This window comes from Cyprinodon tularosa, unplaced genomic scaffold (genome assembly GCF_016077235.1).
Source record: "Cyprinodon tularosa strain WSP-4 unplaced genomic scaffold, ASM1607723v1 ctg368, whole genome shotgun sequence".
Lineage (NCBI taxonomy): Eukaryota > Metazoa > Chordata > Actinopteri > Cyprinodontiformes > Cyprinodontidae > Cyprinodon > Cyprinodon tularosa.
The window spans coordinates 792,160-817,088 of NW_024039083.1; the positions used below are offsets into that span (position 1 = coordinate 792,160).

Consider the following 24,929-nt stretch of genomic DNA (forward strand, 5'->3'; position numbering starts at 1 on the left):
GTATTAAAATTAACAGAAAATCATTTTTAAAGCTTATTTCCAAAACTCAGAAGAGCGAGAATATTTGGAACACATCTTTTGATGCAATTTTAATGTAAAATGTTTTCTAAAAATATCAGATTTAAACTTTGAAACATTTAGGAGTAAAAATTAATGACGTACTGGAGGTGTATTTGTATTGGTTTAATTTGGCCACATGATGGCGCTACAGTGAAAGAAAAAGGACCAGACTACAAACTCCTAAAACCTACTAAATTCAATTAGCTTAAAAATATCTACTTTTTTTGTAATATCAATGAGCGAATGTCATCTTTAATAAATATTTAAGTTTAAAACAAGAAGTAAGAGGCTGATACTAATAAGCTATATTCTAAGAATTAATTTAAATGATTCTGGCTTACTGTTTATTAAAAATCAAACGTTCATTTAATAAGATAAATACAACATGCCAGTCTGCTCTAATAGATTGGCACCGAGGTGATGAGGCTCTGGTTCTGCTTAGAAAACCCATGTTGATTTAGTAAACTTCAACCCACACAGTAAATTATGCAGTGTTTAAGTAACACTTTAAGATTGTATTTGGTCCCACTATGATTTAGTGTTAAATTAGAACACTAGGTAGTGTATATTTTATTCCAGTTGTTGCTGTAATAACTAAAAGAGTTGATCTACTTAGACACTGCATATTTAACACTGGGATTTACTGTGCATCTGCTGTTTGAAGGTTCCTTCTTACAATCTGAGGTTTGTTGGCCAGTAAGCCCTTTAGAATAGTGGACAGGTTCAAGCACTGCTAAAAATGAAATGTACATGAAGCCTAGATATTTTGCCAGAGAACTGGACTGACTTTGGAGGTGATGAAGCAGTGAGTAGACACCAGCAGGTGACTGGGCTCCCTCCTCAAATCAACTCTAGCCTAAAGCATCTTTGACTATGCGCCTCCAGGCTTTCCACAAACTAATAAATTGAGCTTTGAATCATATTTAAACTTTACTTTTATTTATAAAGAGAACTTTGGTCCCCTGACAAGTTTTTTGTATTCCTTACTCCCATTTGGTACTGATGTTTTGGAGATTACTCTCCCAGCTGTACTTCATGACTTGTATGTGTGGTGAATCCTCCAGCTGAATTCCACATTCTGAATCTCCCAAAACCTTAAATGATTTTCTTGGGGGGAAAAAATCAATTAAAAATCCCATCACTTGTACGTTTAATTCCCCTCAAAATAATAAAAAGTATTTTGGTGAAACTCCAGTCATAAAATGAAATTTAAAGAAATACAAATTATTTTTACCAAATCTACAGAAATCACTCTTTAGACTGAATCACTGAAAACCTTTCAATAATTAGTTTTTCTATCAAAATTCACCGTAAGCCTCAGAACTAAGAGGAAAGCTTAGCTACAGAATTAAATGCTGCATTTCCAGAAATGACCAGCAGGTGGAGCCAATGTTATTTTAAAAATACATTTATTTTGTTCACATGAAATGATCTAATGGCGTCTATTCTGCTTTTAAAGCATTCATCGGTTAAAATCTGGTTACTATTGTAAAATGAAAGAATACAAAAAACAAAATGCTATCAAAAAAACACAGGCTAATCAATTTAAAGTGAGAATTTGCAGGACAAACTAGCTGGTATAAAAATCTAATTCTAAACTAAGAATGAAACGGCACACTTCCTGACTTTTAGGTTTAATTACATTTCAAATAAATTACTAAGGTTTTATGTCACAAATAGCTGCAGGTTGTTCTGATTTCATTCATTTTCATATTGCTTTCAGAAATACATGCTTTGTATAACAGTTAAAAAAACAAACAATATAAATAGTCAAAATGATGCCAGAGGCGGTGGGTGGAACCAAATCACTGCTCACTGACCCCCAATAAAAAAGCAAAAATTAGGATGATTTTCATCTTTGCATTGTTTGTTTCTCTGTTTTAAAAAGGGAGCGTAAATAGTGACTGCAGTAAAGCTTCCCTTCAGAGTTCATCATGTTCTTTTCTTATTTTATTTGGTTTCCTCACACAACCCAACAGTCCATCATGAAATGGCACTTTTCCATCTGTTATATTTAAATGATCACAGCTAACAGATTATACCAACTGGTTATAAATAATGACAGGCTTAGGAGCAGCAGCTAACAGCACTGTTTATACATCTGTTAACTGGATGCCTTAAATGAGGTTTCTGTTATAATTAAAAGTCCCATACAAAGGCTGTAATAGCACTATTGCTCTAACAATCCCACCCACCCATCATTTTATACACAGGATGCACCAGGAGAACCGCTGCTTAAACACCAATCCGTATCTAAAATTTCTCTAAAACTTTTGGTTTAAATTAAAAGAATTTCCTGACTCTGGAGTAAAAAAATAAAAACATTAAATTAATGTTTTAGCTCGTATTGCCAGGATGAGTCCCTGCTAAAAAAAAAAAACATATGGAAGACAGAGGGTCTCTAGTCTTCTCTGGCTTGACCTCCACTCAGACTCGAGACAAGCGGAGGCGATGAAGGCGAGGTCATCTGATGTACGTCAAAATCCACGTTTAGACCATGAACCGGGTAGCAAAGGACGCTGCAGCGCCCAGCGCCAATCCCAGGGACAGGAAGAAGGCCATGATGGCGCCGGCTGTCTCCGCCTGATGCTGTGGTACCTTCCTGCAGGAGGAAAAGGTATTAGGAACAGGCTGCTAATCAGCAGACTACAGGAAAACTTTATCGTTAAAGCACCAATATAATGTCTATTAACATATATGATTATTATAAATTAAATATTAAGAAAGCATAACACTGCAGGCCATATTTGAACAGTGTGAAGCAGCAGCCCTTACTTTGGTCCAAAGCACATGCAGAGGCTGGCCAGGTATCCGTTGGAGAAAGAGAACAGGATCATGAAGAAGATGTACCAGGCGTCATGAGAAAACACCACGGGGAGGTAGTTCCGAGGCTGGACGTTGCACAGCATGAAGAGCGGGATGAAGATCACCCTCACGCCACACAGGACAGGAAGCCAGATGCTGTCCTTCCCAGGCTGGACACACATGGGACAAGACTGAACTTTAAAACCAGCAACAGATTAGATCTACATAGAAAGAGAGATGGAAAGGTTCCAGTAATTTCTTTATAAATTACTACCATTTGTGCAAAACTTTTGAAATCATCAATATAAACTCAACATTTTCTCCAGTAGTTTGAAAACCTCTCAACTCCAGAGGAAGCAGCTTTTTTTTAAACCAGTGGAAAGCTCAATGGCTCCATCCACATCCCTGTGATCCAGACCCGTCCTGCTTTAACCTTCTCATTTCTCACTTCATTTAATTAGAAGCTTTAACAAAAGGATGAGGAGACGTTAACGCTGCGTTTACCTGCAAAAGCAGAGGAATCTAGACAGACCCTGATAATCTCTGTCTGCTGCTGATAAATAAGCTCACGTGTCTCTGCAACAGCTGACAACGACGAAGCCGCATTCCTCTGCAGGACAGCGTGCGGTAAGCAGACTCATTCACCCAGACCTAATTCTATTACATCACAGGAAATTAAGACTTCCACACTGTTCCAGTTTATTTTCTGGATAACCTCCAAGTTGTCTCCAGGAATTAGCCAAGGGTTGCCCACACCCAACACATTGGGGCGGCGTATAAAATTAGGGTGATGGAAAAGAGGCCGTCCAAGTTTGACTTTGAGTTCATCCTGAAAGATGAAGAAGGAAACTAGCAGTAGGAATAATTAAAAAGCTGTACTAGTAAATGTAATTCCATTCTTTAAAAGGAGGGTATAAACTTTCAATATAATCTTTTTTTTTTTTTTTATAAGAATTTAAACAAAACCAAAGTACTCATTTAAAAATGGATACTTCTTTTTTAAGCAAAAATCTTTAAACTCCTCTGCGTGCAGGTTTTATTTCTAAGCAGTTATTTGGATCTCCTGTCCTGATATGTTTCAGGTCTTCCTAATGTTTCCAGATTGTTGATTTTCCTCTTTTGCAAACAGGAAGCTTGTAAAAGTAAAGATGCTTTTACAACCTTCCCTTGTTTAGTTTTGTTCCACATCTGATCCGCTGTTTGGCCAAACTAATAAAAGCTTATAATCCTCTCCAGCTGCCATCTGCACACCCACTTGCAGAATTGATTTTTTTTTCTTTTAAGCCAAATATTCAGTTTTCAAATAAAATGTTTTTTTTTTAAATCTTGCTTTCTGCTCACTGTTGATGTTCCTTTCAGCAAGGCGCTTAACTTAAAGTTAAGAAAATACATTTTTGGAACAGAGGGATCCAGAAACGCCTCCCCGACTCCAGGAGACTCAGCGTTTAACCGAGGGCCCCTCAGCTGTCTGTGACCCCGCGGCCATTGATAATGACCATACGAAGGATAGGAAAGCAGACCTGTAAAAGCCTCATCATCCCTTTGCACCTAACTTTATAGAAACTTAGTAATAAAATACACAGACTGCTCTCTAAAACAGACCCCTGATCTCTGCAAATAAACTCTTCCTCTGGACTTTTACCTGGAAAACAGCTTTTGTTTTTCCAGCATTCTTCACATGAATCAGGATTTATTCTGGTAAACATCTGACGCAGCCATTAAGCTGTCAGCCCTGGGGGTGTCATCGCCACAGGGGAACAGGCACTAAGTGTTACTAAGCGTTGCAGTCCCTTTAAATGGATCAAACTATTGAGCAGCTTCACACGGCTCTCTGTTGCTGCTGTGTGCGAACTGACCGACTTAAAACAGCCTGTTGTTTGGTCAGAGGCAGCCGCTTTAAGCGCAGCTGGTCCGTTAAAGTTACACTGCTATGTCGGTGCCGTTACTGACCCACATGCAGACGGCCGTCAGACTCCTGCCAGCCCAGTCCATCACGTTGAAGAGGAGGAAACACGACACGGGCATGAAGTATGTTTCTGGAAACAGATCAAAACAAGGAGGGTTTGAAAACAGACATGGCTCATACCTCTGGAAAGCAAACATCTATGGCGGTATGGAGGCTGAGGTGGAGAGTCTGCTGCTAGACTGAGTGGAAATAAAATGTCATCCTTATTTAAACAGCACTTCTTCTAAAGGAGCAGCTTTATCTTACATTGAATTTACCAGATTTTAGAGTATTCATTCAGAAATAAAATATAAAAGTTGTTTGCATAACTTTTTTTCTAGATAACTGGAGCCACTTTATATGGAGTCAACGATGCATTTAATTACAAAGTTAATTAAATCTAATAATTCAATTTAAAAGGAAAAAAACAGAGACTCATTGCATATAGAGGGATATACAGTATTCTAAATGTTTATTAAGAAAGTTGGGTGGAAGGAAGAAGTGTGGGTAGAAAAAGTTGTGTTTGAGCTGCAGCCAATCAAAGGACAGTGAAGCAAAGCCGATTGAAGAGGTCATGGATGCTGCAGAAGTCGGTCAGTTTAAAGTCCATCAAACGGACAGATCGGGTAAATAACCTCAGGCCGTCTTATTGCCCATGCTGGGGCCTCTTCTGAGACATTTTACCAAGGCAGAGGAGGAAACAAACTGGAGTGTTTCTCTTTGGGCTAAAGCTGCGTTTTTAGATAACAGTAAATGTTGCATTTCTATGTAGAAGAATAGATGTGAGAGCATGTTTACATACCCAGCAGAAATCACATAGCTGAGGAGAACTGCTTTATCAGCTCTACATCAGGTTACATGCACCACAGACATGCATGATTCAAGAAATCCTTATCTACATGTTCCTGGATGCTGCTGTGATCAACACAATGCTTTTCAAAAAATTCTGCATCTCTTTGTGTCCTCTCTGAGGTTTTGGAGGATGCTAAGAGTTTCTCTGCTGTCTAACATATACACTATATTGCCAAAAGTATTTGCTCACCCATCCAAATTATTGGAATCAGGTGTTCCAATCACTTCCATGGCCACAGGTGTATAAATTCAAGCACCTAGGCATGCAGACTGTTTTTACAAACATTTGTGAAAGAATGGGTCGCTCTCAGGAGCTCAGTGAATTCCAGCGTGGAACTGTGATAGGATGCCACCTGTGCAACAAATCCAGTCGTGAAATTTCCTCGCTCCTAAATATTCCACAGTCAACTGTCAGCTGTATTATAAGAAAATAGAAGTGTTTGGGAACGACAGCAACTCAGCCACGAAGTGGTAGGCCACGTAAACTGACGGAGCGGGGTCAGCGGATGCTGACGCGCATAGTGCGAAGAGGTCGCCAACTTTCTGCAGAGTCAATCACTACAGACCTCCAAACTTCATGTGGCCTTCAGATTAGCTCAAGAACAGTGCGCAGAGAGCTTCATGGAATGGGTTTCCATGGTCGAGCAGCTGCATCCAAGCCATACATCACCAAGTGCAATGCAAAGCGTCGGATGCGGTGGTGTAAAGCACGCCGCCACTGGACTCTAGAGCAGTGGAGACGCGTTCTCTGGAGTGACGAATCGCGCTTCTCCATCTGGCAATCTGATGGACGGGTCTGGGTTTGGCGGTTGCCAGGAGAACGGTACTTGTCTGACTGCATTGTGCCAAGTGTAAAGTTTGGTGGAGGGGGGATTATGGTGTGGGGTTGTTTTTCAGGAGCTGGGCTTGGCCCCTTAGTTCCAGTGAAAGGAACTCTGAATGCTTCAGCATACCAAGACATTTTGGACAATTCCATGCTCCCAACTTTGTGGGAACAGTTTGGAGCTGGCCCCTTCCTCTTCCAACATGACTGTGCACCAGTGCACAAAGCAAGGTCCATAAAGACATGGATGACAGAGTCTGGTGTGGATGAACTTGACTGGCCTGCACAGAGTCCTGACCTCAACCCGATAGAACACCTTTGGGATGAATTAGAGCGGAGACTGAGAGCCAGGCCTTCTCGTCCAACATCAGTGTGCGACCTCACAAATGCGCTTCTGGAAGAATGGTCAAAAATTCCCATAAACACACTCCTAAACCTTGTGGACAGCCTTCCCAGAAGAGTTGAAGCTGTTCTAGCTGCAAAGGGTGGACCGACGTCATATTGAACCCTATGGATTAGGAACGGGATGTCACTTAAGCTCATATGTGAGTCAAGGCAGGTGAGCAAATACTTTTGGCAATATAGTGTATATTGGCTCACTACGGTGCTGAAAAATCAAGGACTGTTGATGTTTTTTATTTACTAAGACAGAAGAACATCCTTCATAGCTGTCCATTTGTTAAATAATAAAATAGATCAGAGAACTGTGTTTAAATGCAGGGGAGGAATCTATGGCAATGCGATGATGTGAAATCCTGATTTTCTTTTTTCCATGTTCATTTCAGAATCAGGGAGACAATCACATTGCTGTGTGCATGTAACTAGTAACTGAGTCTGCAGAATCAGTCCAGATTATTTCTAAAGTCCAGTCAATTCAGTCAGCTACCACATCATCTTAGAACACGTGCTCCTACCTTCTGCTGTTGACCTGCATGGATGTTATTTTCCAGCAGAAGTTGAACATGGGATATGGGTTAATATGAAGAGGAAGATGAGACACCAGCTCCATTAATGCAGAGGATCTGCGGTCTGTTTCACAAAGCAGGTTTAACAAATCCAGATTCAAATCCGCAACTCTAAAATTACGCTGAGTGTTTGGTTCATAACAGCTGCTCTCAATTAGTTCAATCAATTTTAACTAGGTCCCTTCAGAGTTAGTCGAGTGCGCAGTCACCATGACAACAGGCAATGCCTATTTCACTCCACTGGAACTAGAGATTTTAATGCAGAAATGCAAAATAAATTAAATTAAAAAGGGAGAATGTGTTTAAAAGACAGAGAAACAGCGCTACAGCTACAAAGGAGAGCAAGATGGCGAAGGAGAAGATTGTTGCTTGAGTTAATGCCTAAGTTTATAAAAAGTAGGCTATGGCAGGCGCATTTTTACATTTATTAAAAGGAGTCCTCTGCGGTTCCATTTGTAGATCACTAAAATAAGATTCTTTCTGATCAAAATCAGACGCCTAGACCTATAATAGTATATTTTCTTAATTACATTTTTGTAGCAGAAGCTGAATTTTAGAAAGTAAAAAAAACAATATACTAGTAAAAATTAAGTTGTATATATCATATAAATTTTTTACACAAATTAAGTGACCATTCTGACATTTATCAGCTTGTCTTTTTTCATAGTTAAAGTAATTCAAATGCTGACAAGTAATGTTAGGAATATGGAGATCTGAAATTAATTTCTAGACATTCAGAATGTTTATTCTAGATGTGGAGAAAGTCATTTTGTTTGAAATGGTCATTTAGACAAAGAAACTATGTTTTTTTCAGATATCAGTAATACATATTAAGTAAAACTAATACATATCAAAACGGCTTGTAGGCTGTTGTGAAGACTATAATACTACCGATTTATTTCTTGAGGATCTGATCAGAGAGAATAAAGATAGACTATAATACTACCGATTTATTTCTTGAATGGTAGTAGATTGGTAGTAGATTATTACCTTACCATACCAACTAGCTATATATACACTGACAGGACCAAAGTGCTATACACAATCATAAAATACAATCTAATTATAAAATCTATTTATCCGTTTAGGTGAAATCTTCTGGCAGCAGGGGAAAATGAAGTCTAAAATGTTTTTCCAGTATATAGAACCTGTGCATCATCATGGGTCCCTCTTAATGTCGATTCAGTCTTCTTTTACACAGTAAATATTAAGTGACTGTTTGAAGCCGCTCTTCGGATATTATCATGCCAATAAATGGTTGTTATCAGCCCATAGAATAGCTTCAGATTGTGCCAGTAGACTCCTTAGGTTGTTATCCTCGAGTGAATCCTAATCCCAACCCTAAAGTAATTCCTTTCCCCCACAGAATTAATGAATCTATACATGTGTAATCTGAGAATAATTTCAGGTGTTCTTCATGTACTGTAAACATAACTAAATAGAAATATAATAATCCACATCTCGCTAATATTAAATAAACCAAAAACAAGTAATCTCATATCTCTGTGAAAAGTGCTGATAATTCTTAAATAAGATCCTCGTTAAAAGGACTTGTAATGTTTCAAAACCTAATGTGTGTAACGGACCTAGTGAATGATATATATATATATATATATATATATATATATATATATATATATATATATATATATATTTATATATATATATATTTCTTATCGGACTAAATCAGGAAATAAAACAACGTGACTGGTTATAAGGAGAGCAGCGACAGAGAACAATACGAGTTTACTGAAGGAAAACCTGCTAAAGACCAGGTTAGCTCTGAGGAGAATGTTACTATGGTGACTGAGACCAAGATTGAGGAAACTCTTTGTGAATCAGAAAAGTCAGAGTTTCCCTGTTTTCAGGTTTAAAAACCCAGAGTAAGTTTTCGGTAAACCTGCTTCATGAAACTGACCCCTAAAGGTCCATATCAAAGCCACCTGGGCTTCCTGAACACCTCAGCAGAGCCACAGAATGAGAAACATCCAACCAATTCTGCGTCAAACAGGCCTGGGCATCATACCTGGTTTGCTTTCCTAAAACCCACGGTGTGGGGGACGATCTAAGAGGAGTAAAAACTGGCTCCAAGCTGCAGCTTTTTAATTTAGATATATACATAGAGCCATTCTTCTGCCAAATATTAGAGGAATTTCATTTTTGCACATTTAGCAGCTCTGACCGAACCTCCTTTAAAACCAGACTCACCCCAGCTGCTGCCGTTCGCTATCGTCGACTTTACATCAACGGTCACTGCTGGGAACATCCCGATGGTGACGGTGAAGATGAAGCACACAGACAGAGCCATCACCCAGATCTGATCAGAGAGAATAAAGATGACATCATCAACGTGTTGCGACCAAAAGTCACGACCTGCCAGCCGAACCGATTTACGCCATTTACACAAAATAGTCCGGAAAGGAGTAGGTAGAGTCCAAATATAAAGGCGGGACAAACACAACAGTTCAGAACCAATCAGATCACTATGGATGTGAACTAAAATATATAGTTTTTTTTTTTAATAAAAGCTCTTATAGCAGCGATAATAACCGCTCTTTCTGTCAAAAAAAAACAACTAAAGTGCAGCTAAGGTCTTGATTGGTTATGGAAAAGTGCTGTAGCATTATAACCCCACCTCCCGCACTGTGATTGGTCCAGAGGGCACAGTCTGGTAAGGCCGACACGGCTACAGACCTGCTACGTTTTTATAAAAATATATAAACATAAATGTCTTTTCTTATGCTCCCATGACAAATAAAAAGTGAAGAAGATCATCTGCACCTGCGTAAAGATGTTAAACACAGATGTGCTGCCACTGGTCTCCTCCTCAATCAGATTCGTACCCGGCTGCTTCTCTTCTTGATTTTCTGGGGTAACAAAACAACACAGCTCACTGTTATTTTACAAATCTTTTAAAATCAGCAAGGAAGACACAGCAACTTGGTTAGTCATACAGACATCCCTTTGGTTTCAAAAATAACTCTCTTATAACCGTAACAAAGCCAAAACTGACTCACTCCAAGTCAAGTCAAGGTCAGTTCACAGCAAATATGATTTAATTTTTCCATGGAATAAGTCTTCCGCTCAGAGAAGTCCCATGAGATCGCCGTCTCTAAACAGAAAACACTAGAGAGGCATCTCTTTTTAATCTTTGCAGAATTAAAAGGGATTTTGGACGTTTTCCAGTCCTTCCAATAAGGCAGAATAAAAACCTTGTTTATGTTTTTAGGATAAAACAAACAAAACAGCAAGTTCAGGCTCAGACAGGCCCCAACAAGTTCTAGATTAAAATGACATTTTTTTTCATAGGGGAACGACCTCAGATGAGCAGCAGAGAAACAACACAGGAAAATTAAACCCCAGATGTTAAAACCAGCTGAAAAAGGAAGCTGTTACATTTAGTTTCAGCAAAAACAGAGATAAGTGCATAAAACATTACAGAATCTGTGTGATGTTCCTTTTTAGTTTAAAAATGTTTAGGTTAAATATTATCTGTCAGATAAAAAAATCTGATCTATGAGAAGACATTAAAATATGCTTTAATTTAAGAATGTTATTTCTGCTTTCAGTGATGCAGCATAACTACCCGAGCTTAAGATTCCCCATTAGAGACTGACATTTTTTCGGGAATTCCCGTGGGATTCCCGTGGGATGGGAGTCAGTATTAGTAACGATCACGTGATTGGGACGGTACAGGATTAAACATTAACGGGAGCAGACGGGAGCGGGAGCAAACCAATAGTAACAAAAAAAAACTAGGATCAATGCCAAAAAATAAAATAAAATAGAAAGAAAAAAATCCAGTACTGGCGCCGCCATTTTGTAGTTTTTTTCCTTGAAGCCTACACTATAATGTGAGCCAAAAAAACTACACGACCCAAAAACCAACAGTGCTTCAGCTCTGAGTTTTTCACCCACGCTCAAAAACGACAAGGATGGGAGTGGTGCAGGAGTGGGAGTAATTTCACCAGGAGTGGGACGGGACAGGATTTAGATTTCTACTCTGGCCCGGGATCGGGACGGGACACCATTTTTTTCTGTGGGAGTGGGACGGGACAGGAGTGAAAATCCACTCCCGTGTCAGTCTCTATTCCCCATTAAACAGAGCGGAGATTAAAAACAATCACCAGAACCACAAAGAGCTCCACGCACCTTTCTTCAGTAAGTCCATCTTGTTTTCCTCATCAGGAGACGGTGCTGATTTGTTACTCTCTATGTAATACTGGAAGAACTCCTGTCGATAAAAACAACCATCATGGTGAAACAGATCAAAGTTTTCTCCAAGTTAACAACAAAAACAGAGTTGATAAAAAAAGATGGCTGCAAAGTTATTACCATCTTTGGCAGCATGAAGTAGGAAGTTATGGCCAGAAGAATAACCACACAGGCTGTGATGAAGTAACCAAAAGCGCTGTCCTGCAGCTCTGATCCAGCTGCAGACAGAAAACACACAATGTAATGTTAGCGAGTCTACAGCTCAATTATAGCAGCCCTTCTGCTGCATCTTCCTACTACAAACATAAATTAAATGATACAATAAGTGGATGATTCAATTCTTCGATGCATGATTCTGCAACACAGCAGGCTTCCCTCATTTAAAAATTCTACTTTAATTCTTTAAAGATTAAAAGTAGGGTTGCAACTAATGATTATTTTGCAAATGATTTATCTGTTTATTGTCTTTTAGTTTAATAATCGCTTAGCAAAAGGTTCCTTAAAGAAGAATTTTTAAATTAAATTAATCAGGTGAAACTAAAACTTTTCCAACTGAGGAGTTTTGGATGGAGCCTAATGACAGACGGAAAAAAACACATTTTTATTTTGATATAATTACTGCTCTAATTGGGTCGCTCTGTCAGCTAAAGCTATTTTACAGTCTATACTCCATTTAACGATTAATTGATTAATAAATTAGTTGATGATTATTTAAAAAACTGATCAATCACGATTAATCTGATTAATTGTTTCAGACCTAGTAAAAAATAAATGAGTTAAAAGGAGAACTGTTTTTTTTATTCAAATAAAAGACATATTGCACTTGGAAAGCAAAAAATAGATTAGAGGTTCATATAGCCATACATAAATCCTAATCCCTTTATTAATCCCAGAGTAGTACCATGGGATGCTGATACAGCTGCAGTTATCACATAAACTAACTGGACTCCATTTAAGTTCCTCTTGTTTTCCTGAAAATATAAATCATTCCCACAAGCTGAATTCTTATTAATTAATTAAAGAGGAAATTCTTCATAGTTTCCCAACATGTGAATGACTCTTTTAAACAAAGCTAATTACTAAGCATTTATACCATGTGCGGGAACACATTTTATCGATTTTCATCACACTAGGTTTAATAAACAGGAACTGAAGCAGGATCAGTACAAATCTGCTTATCTGTCATCCCTCACAGATATCTGAAGAAGCTGCATCTTTTCTTTTATCTGTCGACCGTTAACCAAACCTATTGTGCAGCATGTTCCTCAAATGGATTTTGCAGGAAGGGATGCTTAAAGAACGAGTAGGAGAGTTAGTGTGGTTTCTGAGCAATACGTACAGGCCAAGGCACAGATCATGGAGAAGGCAGCGAAGGTACCAGCCAGACCCTGCCCACTCATTATGGGAGTGGTGTAGGAGGCGGGCAGAATCCCTGCGAGCCCAAACAGACTGCCCTGAAGGACCGCTCCAAACGCTGGCGAGAGACACAAACATCACACACAGCTTTAAAGCAGCAAACAGGAACCAACGAATTACACCAAAAAAGAGAAGCCCAACAATTACTCTGGTAAAAAAAGACTTCTCTTGAAAACTTGTTAGCAAACATTTACTTAATGCGGCTTTTCTTAGAAGAAACCCTCAAAACACCCAGACAGCACATCCTGGGACGACCATGAGCAGAACTGGATATGAAAGCTTCGAGGTCACCATGGTCTTCTTTAGAAAACACATCAGGCTCATATTGCGTGAGAACATGCGGGTCAGAAGCGACCCAACAGGGAGAGAGAAGAGGATGAGCTTATCCCTGCTGTGCTGTGACTTGTTGCAAATAAACACAGAAAAAAACAGACTGGTGAGGATCTCAGCGTGACGCTATGAGCATCTCTCATCACTATTTAATCCCAAACATTAGATTCACGTGAAAAAATGTAACAGAAAAGGAGAATCATGATGTAAAAAAAACATTACTAAAATAAATCCCATTGATCTTTAAAAAATAAAGCTTCAAAACATAAATCAATAGTCATTAGATTGTGTCATTTAGAGAGCAAGTATCTGCCGTCTCCACCTATAACTTGATAATGGGGCTGCAAAAGTTTGTTTGCAAAATGTTAATTTTCCAAAACAAGAACAGAGTTTACTACTGTTTAATTATTGTATATTTAGGTTCTAGCCAATTGATAGATTCAATTAAATCTTTACCATTGATCCCTGTATATGTGAACTATTTAGACAGGGAAAAGCTAAACATAGACTTTAAAGACATTTAAAGTTTAAGGTGACTAATTATCATAAAATATCGCTTACAGTTGATGCAGATTATTTTAATCATAGTCAGGGTGAAGAAGGGCAGAGGCTCCATGTTCACTTTGACCAGTATAGCTGTCAGCATGAAGACTAGGAAGATGACGGCCAGGCTGCCTGAGATACGCAGCTTCTGAGGGATCCTACAAGGGAGACAGAAAGTGGGAGGAATGTGTTAAACTTTGGTTTATGAGTAGTTCAATCGTCTCCCAACCTTACAATTAAACTTTATTGATCTCACAATGGAGAAATTCACTTCTGCATTTAAACCATCCTCTTGAAGAGCAGTATGCTGCCACTGTGCGGCGCCTGGGGAGCAATCAGGGGTTAAGGGTCTTGTTCAGGGACCCAGAGTGCAGGCTGTGGGGATCAAACTGGGTAATTGCAACCTTTTCAGAGTGCAAGCGCACTGCTCTAACCACTAGGCCACTAACCAGTAGGCCACCACTCCCCCTGAAAAACAAGTTTGTGTAATAAACGTAAAGCGCACAAAAAGGAAGTACTGAATAAGCAGCTGAGCTCTGTCACAATGTACAAGTTTTTGTTCCATCTTTGCAGGAAGGAAACAAAGATGAAGCAGGTGTAAGAAAAAGACAACAGGAGAAAGTTCAAAGAAAAAAGAGGGAAGTGGGAAACACAAATAGCACTCGTGGATGTGTTTGTGCATAGAAAGCATTTACTGAGGTCTAATAAAAGCAAACATGACATGAGGATATGCATCCGCATGTGAAGATAAAGTTACAAACAGCAGAAGGTTGTATGTAACAGCTGGAGGAAACATCAAGATAAAAGCATTGAACGCTAATGCTTTACATGGTATTATTAATTCCTCTTGATTAAACAAAGTTAATCAGCTCCTACTAATATTTGCCCTCGGTTCCCATTCTGCCTGATCATTTAGACATTATACACAGGATGCGTACCTTTGGTGTATGAAGGAGTTGAGGCAGGTGAAAATGAGCAGCGGCAACATGGCGCATAGCGTCATTACGTTGTTGAACTTGGATTCCAGCACAGAGCGCTCTGAGGTCCCATTGACGCTGATAGTTGAAGGGTCTTTCAATCGGTCTGTGAAATACTAAAAAAAAGCAAAGGAATGCAAATTCGTTAATGGCTGACTTTCCCTTGCTGCAATAACCAACCCCTAAAGGCTCAACAGAACTAAGATGTGTTTAATTCCAAACACACATATATTAAGGATCTTTAAAGTTAAACAAGCAGAGACTTTTTTTGTCAGACCAATAATAAGGTCCAACACCAGCTCTTTGGATCATTTGCCTGAGGAAACATCTTACCATTGTGGCCGTCATGAAGAAATTCCACGGTAAGAGGGTTCCCAATCCCAGGATGAAGAAAATAATCCATACTGCATGGTATCTGGCAACGCAGAAATCCACATGAGTCAGAACCTTCATTTTCATATCAACAGACCTATTTACTGCTGGTGGAGATTTTCAGTAATCTAAGACATAGTAGGAGAGAGATACTGAATCAAAACATAATGAATCTATTGGCTTCCTTTACTTCTCTCTCCAACCACTTGGATCAGAATGTGAACGTTACTGTGCTTAAATGTTTTCCACGTGCTCCACATGCAGCTGGAGCCCTGATCTGATGCCCCTGTCACACCTTGATGATTCAGACCAGCGTACGCCTGACATACGGAAAAAACGCTGGCATACGTTGGATAAGTTATGGGTATGTTTTGTGTTAGTTGTGGGGTCACTGAAGTACGCTGAAACAAGCTGGTACACGTCAACATATGGCAAGCACATATGACATACATATATAAATTGCAGGTAATTATCTGAACGTTGACATACGTAAACTTATCAAGAACTTATCTCCAACGCATATCAACGTATTTGACATGTTCCAGACGACCGCTGAACGCGTCTCTAACTTACAGCTACAGTATAATGGCGTATTGGCAGCGTTCTTGGTATAAAAGGAGGTTCACAGGAGAAAAATATCAGTTCTCCTCCAGACTGCATCCCCATCATAGGGTGAGCAAGAAGTTGTGCGTGATGGATCCTGCCTGCGTTCACGCCCAAGACCAACAATATTCCTAGCAGACATGATGCTGAACCTGCTGCTACTGCAAATCTTCTGTCTTTCTATTTATTTATTTATTTATTTTTGGTGGGTGATAAAAAGCAGCTAGGTTAATACCAACATCAAAGACATCTTTTTATTCAGGCTGGGCTCCTCCGGACACTTTGCTGCCCCCCTCAGGACATTGGCTAATGACAATTCATGGGCGTTACGATGCAGTGCGTTATGCATAAGTTAAGCTATCATTGGACATAAGTTTTGGACTTGTTATAAATACATATTTATACGCCCAAAATTGAAAAAATACATAGGAAGTTCAGCGTATGCCAGCGTTTCTGGGACGTCAGTCATTCGATGTATAAATCTGCAAAGTGTGACAGGGCCTGAGGGGTTAGCTGGGTCATATGCTGGTGTCATTATTTCTACTTTTAATTGTTATCCTTTTCTAAATTTTTATGTTCTTAATTTATTCAAATCATTCAATGCTTTTAAAAAGTTGTTGCTTATTCTATCCATATATTATAGAAACTAATTATACTTACTTGTCTTTAGGTGCATTGATGGCCGTCATGGTGTTCAGTCGGTCTCTGGTTTGTGTTCAATCTTAGATTGGGCCACCAGGTCTGAAACCAACAGAAAAAGAGACGTTAACATTAAAAAAGCATCAGAGTAGCTCTAACATATGGAAAATAAATGCCTAATGCCTTTCTGGTCTGATTCAAGTCAGATATATCCACTATTGAAGGAAAAAAGTTAAAAAAAAATTTTTTTTTAAAGGAATAAAAATACTTTATCTCTGTGTGTTACCAACATATTCATTTGTTTGGGTAGGGGTTTGACACGAGGCGTTTGGAAGGTACAGCATGCTTTCTTTTTTCCCCACTGGTAATGGATTATATTTATAAACCTGCTCTCAGATCTCTGCTGCCACTTCATTCATTCACAAATTGTTATTTTCCAGGCTAGGATGGGACATTATTTAAGAAAGCAGGAGCTTAAACTTGACATAAAGCTGGTACAGGCAGGTCTTGGTTGATTACATGAAGAGAAGAGATAACGATCAGGAGAATGAGGCGGACCTACTTCTTGCTAAACTATCAACATCTTAAACAAAACCAAGAAAAAAAAAAGTAGAAGTCCACAGATGAACTTAAAAGTAAATAGAAAACACTGCGGTTTGTAGTCAGCCAAGTTGGCAGAGCAGCAAAAATCTTATGAAACAGAAAAACTACTCATTAGAAAATAAACATTAAAAGAGATGTGGCTAAAAGAGCATTAAGTAGTAGAACCTACACTCAAGAGTTCAGAGAATCATTAAACATCCAGAGCTTGACAAATGACCCTGAAATAAAAGAGACTTACTTTCTAAAGTCCGTCTGGCTCAGACTGGGGACTCCAGCTTCCTCTCATCAGCTACCTCAGCTGCTGAACAAGCCCTGCATGTCTCATTTATACCATACAGAGGTTCGCTGGGTTAACACCCAACTGTCTGAAAGAGGCTAGGCCTGCCCCACTTCATCCTACTGCCTATCTCTCCTCCGCAATCCTCAGAGACCCTGGTCTCTTCAACCCAACCCTTCTCCTGCAGCTTTACATTCACATTCCATGCATGTGCATGTGACCATCTCTGGCAAGTTTAACATACTCTTTGGGGAAAAAATGCAATTACAAAGAGATGTTTTATCCTACACATGATTTCTGTCTACTAGTACTCATCATCAGCGGTAAACCACAGATTCCCTCTTAAAGCAACAATCTTCATCTGCTTCTTGTTGTTTTCATCTTGTTTATATGATTCCTTATTTAAATAAATATGTATCTGATGTATTGAGACAGCTTCTTCTAACCTTGGTATTTACTTGAACAACATTTTCTTTACAAAAAAGCAAAACTACCTGAGATCAAATCCCACTGAACATAATTAACCTAAAAAAATAAAAACACAAAAAACCTACGCCTGACCTTAAACAGATTTGGTCACCATTGTTACGGACATGCTCACATGGCTGCAACAAAAACAGGGAGGACTCTGCAACCAGGAACGTTTTTAGCCCTTCAGAGGCATTTATTAAAGTTTTAAACAAGCGACAGGCAGCCCAAGATATGCTTCCAGCAAGTGCTCCCTCCGCCTGGTCTTCTCTCAGTTTGGTTCTCGCCAACCGATTCCGGACATCTGGACCCGACTGAACCCAGGACTCGGTTGTAGTCCTAACCCCAGCTGGTCCCCTGGATCAACCCTGGTCCTCTCTGGAGCCACTGGTGCCCTGAGCCTCGGACACACCTGGCACTTTAATGTCACCTGGTACCACAGTGACACTCATGGGTGAAACGGCACTCCTTAAAGCTGAAGTCTGTAAGTTTTTAAAAATCACTTTTTTGTCATATTGGCTAAAACTGTCCCTATGCCCAGACAGCAGTACATGTGATATGTAACCTGTGAAAAAAACTGCTTCAATTGGTACCGCCTACTGCCTGTATTTCAATCTGGAAAGAATAATTCGGGACGAGTCAAAACAACCAATCACAGCCAGAGGAGCGTCTGATGGAGTGTCAATCACAGCTCACACACGCTGAATCCAACCCCCCCCCCTTCTGGTCACATGCGGTAGCAGCGCAGATGCTGTGAGAGGGGCGGAGCTTGGAGTTGGGGCATAAGTGATGCAGAGAGGGTGGGGGGTGGCGTGAAACCTGTTTTTCTTCAAATTTTCAGTCGAAGTCTGCTCTCTTCTCAATGTTACAGACTGCAGCTTTAACTACCATCCAGGTGGTAACGTAATCAGAAGCACCTCCCACAATCGAGGACCTGCACTGATAAACAATTACCGGCCACTTGCTAAATGTAATTGCTAATGAAAGCCAAGATTTTACCAAATGAAAGGAGAAAAAACTTTTTGATCACTGCATAACTCCAATCTAAGATTGAAATGATCAAATATAACGCAAAATGAGTCAGCTGACTGTAAACAGGAGATGACGCGGTCTGCTCATGCACTCTTTGTTATCAGAGTGCCGAGCCCTACTGTTGAAATAGTACTAGATTTAGCGCGGTTCAGTTGTGTCTGGCATGGTCCAGTTCAGTTGCGTTCCATTTACAGGTGCTGGTCATAAAATTAGAATATCATGAAAAAGTAGATTGATTTCAGTAATTCCATTTAAAAAGTGAAACTTGTATATTATATTCATACATTACATACAAACTCATATATTTCAGATGTTTATTTTGTTTAATTTTGATGATTACAAATTACAACAAATGAAAATCTCAAATTCATCATATCAGAAAATTAGAATATTGTGAAAAGGTTCAAAATTGATGGCCCCTGGTGCCACACTCTAATCAGCTAATTAACTCAAACCACCTGCAAAAGCCTTTAAATGGTCTTTCAGTCTAGTTCTATAGGCTACACAATCATGGGGAAGACTGCTGACTTGACAGTTGTCCAAAAGACGACCATCGACACCTTGCACAAGGAGGGCAAGACACAAAAGGTCATCGCTAAAGAGGCTGGCTGTTCACAGAGCTCAGTGTCCAAGCACATTAATAGAGAGGCGAAGGGAAGGAAAAGATGTGGTCGAAAAAAGTGTACAAGCAAGAGAGATAACCGCACCCTGGAGAGGATTGTGAAACAAAACCCATTCAAAAATGTGGGGGAGATTCACAAAGAGTGGACTGCAGCTGGAGTGAGTGCTTCAAGAACCACCACACACAGACGTATGAAAGACATGGGTTTCTGCTGTCGCATTCCTTGTGTCAAGCCACTCTTGAACCACAGACAGCGTCAGAAGCGTCTTGCCTGGGCTAAAGAGAAACAGGACTGGACTGCTGGTGAGTGGTCCAAAGTCATGTTCTCTGATGAAAGTAAATTTTGCATTTCCTTTGGAAATCAAGGTCCCAGAGTCTGGAGGAAAAGAAGAGAGGCACTTCATCCACGTTGCTTGAAGTCCAGTGTAAAGTTTCCACAGTCAGTGATGGTTTGGGGTGCCATGTCATCTGCTGGTGTTGGTCCATTGTGTTTTCTGAGGTCCAGGGTCAACGCAGCCACATACCAGGAAGTTTTAGAGCACTTCATGCTTCCTGCAGCTGACCAACTTTTTGGAGATGCAGATTTCATTTTCCAACAGGACTTGGCACCTGCACACAGTGCCAAAGCTACCAGTACCTGGTTGAAGGACCATGGTATCCCTGTTCTTAATTGGCCAGCAAACTCTCCTGACCTTAACCCCATAGAAAATCTATGGGGTATTGTGAAGAAGAAGATGCAATACACCAGACCCAACAATTCAGAAGAGCTAAAAGCCACTATTAGAGCAACCTGGGCTATCATAACACCTGAGCAGTGCCACAGACTGATCGACTCCATGCCACGCCGCATTGCTGCAGTAATACAGGCCAAAGGAGGCCCAACTAAATACTGAGTGCTGTACATGCTCATACTTTTCATGTTCATACTTTTCAGTTGGCCAACATTTCTATAAATCCTTTGTTTTTATTGGTCTTCAGTAATATTCTAATTTTCTGATATGATGAATTTGAGATTTTCATTTGTTGTCATTTGTAATCATCAAAATTAAACAAAATAAACATCTGAAATATATGAGTTTGTATGTAATGTATGAATATAATATACAAGTTTCACTTTTTAAATGGAATTACTGAAATCAATCTACTTTTTCATGATATTCTAATTTTATGACCAGCACCTGTATATTCAACAGTTATCTCGGTAACTGCGCTCAGACCATTTCAAGCACGGTTTTAAAAAGGGTAGTGTAAATGGGGCTATTGGGACCACAACATAGACATGGACGCACATTTATATCTATACTTTGGGTCTGCTTTCATATGAACTGATGGAAAACTCCTAGTGGTCTGGAGCACTTTGATTATTGGAAAGCTAGTTTGCTGCTTATCTTAACCTGTGGCTGCTTTTGTTACTTGCAGTATTTCTAATTTGTCTGCTTTTTACATGCTAGCATCATTTAAGTTAGCAGCATTTTTATGTCTGTAGACTGTTTATGTATTGCAGTTCGTTTGCATCTTGCCTCTCTCCACTTTCTGTGATTGCAGCTTTTTTCTTTTGCATATGTTTCAGTGCTAGGATCATTTTTTGACTTTATTTGAATCATTTTTGTGTTTCTTAGCAACCTAATAATATTCCCAGGGAAATCATTTTACTTTAATAAAGGCAATTTTGGCAAAAGTTTTTTTTAGAAGAAGTGATTTACTAAAATATTTTACAAACTTTTTCGTGCGCTGTTGTCACAACAGATGTCTCTCCGCTCAGCTCAGTCGGCCAAAGCTCATCTCAGCCAGCAGCATTTCAAACAACATCAACAACGACAGGGTCCCGTTTAAACCATCAAGGCCACACTCCTGCAGTTTGTCTCTCTCCCAGTGCACCATTCTCATGAGCCAACTGGCAGAAGCTGCCTTGTACTGGAAAGGTGCCCACCAACAAACACACACAGTGGACACTTTGCAGTCTGTGGGTGGTGCACTTTCACACATAAACTGCTTGTCCTCCCAGTGACATTAAAAACTGGCAATAAAATGAAAATTTTAATCTCAGTATTTTATGTTTTCAATTTAGGTTGCATCAAGTGTGTAAAAATATATCAGTAGAAAAAAATTAAGTTGAATTTTTTTGACGCAGTAGATGTTAAACTAATATAAAAGGGACAACAGTTCCTGCTCCTCACTGTAAACCATCTCTAACAGAGTCACCTTTATTCCCAGACTGAGGAATAGTTTCATGCTGGTCATATGATGAGAGGAATAGAATGTCCTACTGGGGTCATTTCCTTGAGCTTATGGAAGCCAAACACACACACAGTCATGCAATTTCATCTGGACAGAATTAGACCGCAGTGCTTTTCTCAGAAGTAATAGAACAAAATGAATCTCAGCAGTCTGTTCATCTTTGATTGCAACATCAGTCATATTTAGAAAATTGGCAAAGGGAATTAAAAGTGTTTCAATGCATGGAAATCCTTACTAAGACAAGCTAAAAACTAAAAAGAACAAAAACCCTACTTTCACTATTATTGCACTTCGGTAAAATAAAATAAACCAACTCTGCAAATTGACCGAATGTATGTTGCAGCTATAACGCAGAGTTAACCAGACAAATATAGAACTATAACAAACTGATCTGCAATCAGTTCAAAGGTTTTTATAAGGAAGTCTTTGCTTTCTTATCAGGCCATAAACACAGTAATTACAGCCCAAATGCACAACATGTGACATTTGTACACATTCAGTTGCCCCTTAAATAATAAGTATTGCACTGTGTCTATAAAAGGATATTTTTATGCGTAATACACTCAGAATTATCATAACCCATTAACCCTCCTGATAAAGGCATCTTAAAAGCTTTACAAATGGAAGTGCGCTGATAAATCCACCGGTGACCTGCTGGAAATTTGAAAAACTATTAATTGCGGACCAGCAAAGACAACAGGTCACCCTTTAGTGTGAATGTTGCTACTGACTGGATACAGCTTTAAATAAGCCATCTATAGTCAGCTGTTTTATTAATATTGTCATTGCACTGTCACAAGTACAAGGCAACAAAATTAATGTAACCCATCACCTTGGGTAGCAGTGGGCAGCCATTGTGCAGTGCCCGGGGAGCAGTGTGGTGTTAAGGGTCTTGCTCAAGGACCCAGAGTGTTAGTATGTGGGAGCAGGGAATGAACTCAGAACCTCTGGATTCCAAGCACAATGCCCCAACCACTAGGCCATGCTCCACTTAGAGAATTCGCCTATAGTCTGTAGGCGAGTTATTTACCAGCTTTATTGGGATATGATGTTTTATCACTTTTTTTGGATAATGATAAGCAAAAAATCTGTGCTTATACTATTTTGATTGAAATCGATTTATATGCAAGTGATTGATAAAACATATAAAGAGTCCATACAACGTGAAAGAAAGGACTACAGGTTTACTTAACATCTAAAGAGGGACTACAGATATAACTCCCAACTAAAAAATGCTGCAGAATGTTCCTTTTCTAAAATCAAAAACAATAATACCTCTGATTTAACTGCAATGGTAAACCGGTTAACAAACCCTCCTCTGACTGATACATCTGACCTCCCTTCTACCAGGCCATGCAACCAATTTTCTCACTTCTTCACTAAAAAAACCTACTGGAGAAAAAACTAACAAAAAGAGATCAATGGGTCAGTTTATATAATCTATATCAAGTCCAGTACCAAACTAATCTTGAAATAGAACTACAGAAACATTTGGTGCGTTCATTCTAAACGGGTTTTGAGCATCCGAAAAAACAACTCAACTTGGACATAGTGCACATAGGAACAAAGTGCATACAGATGCTTTTAAAACCCGCTTCACAACCTGAAAACAAAAGCTACAACGCAAGTTGAACTAAAATAGAAGTTATCCTAAAACGGAAACCAGGACTAATGTCTCAGCAGGACCTTGAAAAACAAATCATTAGTTCGATTTTCGTTGAACTGATTACTTCAATGGTTTCTTAACATAGCTGCCTAAAAACATGGACAGCATAGTAGATCCAGCACAGTGCTGCATTTTTCTCCACTAAAACCGAGCTCACTGTATCTAAGAGAATATTGTAAAATGCTTCTGTTTGTAATTTATTTTGGACGCAACTATTTAGCAATTTATAGACTGACATGTCAGTGAATCAACAGCCCAGACCTCTAAGGTCTTCTGGCTCAAATCGACTCCTCGTAGCCAGAAACAAACATCAAGAAGCAGCTTTTAGTTTTTATGTTCCACTAAACCAGAACAAACTCCCAGAAAACTGTAAAAGCTCTGAAACCTTGCAACTGAAATGTGCTATATAAATAAACTTGCCTTTCATTCACATCTTTATTACAACTCTGGCATTTGAATAAAAAACACATTCATATTGATAAAAAACCATAAAACAGATCAGTTGTTGACATTCTGGCGTCAAAAGCCAGAGGCACCAAAACATATTCTAAATCCTGTCCTCATGTCTCCTTAATCAGAATTAGAGAACATCTGTATGGCCAAATCATAGCTGTAAAAAGGTATATTGAGAATCTTACTCAAAGGGTTTAAGTTTCATAAATACAGTAATTTATTGAAGTAACATGTATCTAATGATTCAGAGGGGACAAAAAATCCCTGGTCAAAAACCAAATATGACTTCCTGTCTCCATGGTGTTTGAATACCTATAAACAGAAATTGAGACCTGTTTATCTTTAAAATTGGAAAGAAAATGATGCCTGCTGGTTAAGCAGCACAGATTATTTTTTAAAACACAAGGCGTTACCACAAAAATATCTACTTGCTAAAACTCGCCCATATCTACAATAGGGGCGCTCATTTGGAAATTGGAAACACCTGGAACTTTAATCAGATTAGACAGGCAAACGAGAAAAAAAAAAAAACATGAAGGCAACCAGATCTTTTAGTATCAACATTTCAAGTGTTTAATTAAGGGAAAACCCTCTGCTTCCATCCTAAACAAACATCTGGTTTGCTAAACAGTATTTAGATCTCACCTGGAAATGTATATTTTGATCAGATGAGATTATGATTGAGCTCCAAGTAACAATAGGGATGGATGGTAGCGCAGTAGTTATCCAAATTTCAACACTAATATGGAACATTTTTAGCAATGAGGAGAAGCAGCAGTGAAACAATATATATATATATATATATATATATATATATATATATATATATATATATATATATATATATATATATATATATATATATATATATATATATATATTCAGTTTTTCAGAGCAGTTCAAGGAAGTTGGAGACAACAAAGACAGAGCAAGCAAACTCTATTCAGAAAAAGCTGATGATGCCTTCTTGCTGCCACACATCATTGCTCCCAAAGAGGGTTGTTTTTTTTGTAACATATAGATAT

The 24,929-nt window shown here is 39.0% G+C and overlaps 1 protein-coding gene across 4 annotated transcripts in view; it reads right to left on the reverse strand.

The window, feature by feature from the left end:
- Window positions 1-1,452: 1,452 nt before the first annotated feature.
- LOC119790555 (equilibrative nucleoside transporter 1-like) overlaps window positions 1,453-24,929 on the reverse strand; it is a 54,657-nt gene continuing 31,180 nt past the window's right edge. For 3 of the 4 annotated variants that reach the window (XM_038296129.1, XM_038296125.1, XM_038296127.1), the window contains exons 2-13: window positions 16,567-16,647; window positions 15,265-15,346; window positions 14,893-15,047; window positions 13,973-14,112; window positions 13,005-13,139; window positions 11,786-11,883; window positions 11,603-11,684; window positions 10,232-10,317; window positions 9,659-9,767; window positions 4,816-4,901; window positions 2,836-3,035; window positions 1,453-2,662 (exon numbers count right to left, since the gene is read on the reverse strand). In XM_038296129.1, coding sequence (XP_038152057.1) covers window positions 2,551-2,662; window positions 2,836-3,035; window positions 4,816-4,901; window positions 9,659-9,767; window positions 10,232-10,317; window positions 11,603-11,684; window positions 11,786-11,883; window positions 13,005-13,139; window positions 13,973-14,112; window positions 14,893-15,047; window positions 15,265-15,346; window positions 16,567-16,595 — 1,314 coding nt within the window. In that variant the 5' untranslated portion in view covers window positions 16,596-16,647 and the 3' untranslated portion in view covers window positions 1,453-2,550. Of the gene's footprint in view, window positions 2,663-2,835; window positions 3,036-4,815; window positions 4,902-9,658; window positions 9,768-10,231; window positions 10,318-11,602; window positions 11,685-11,785; window positions 11,884-13,004; window positions 13,140-13,972; window positions 14,113-14,892; window positions 15,048-15,264; window positions 15,347-16,566; window positions 16,648-17,386; window positions 17,522-24,929 lie in introns of those variants that run through there. The other variant, XM_038296128.1, reaches the window with a different exon arrangement.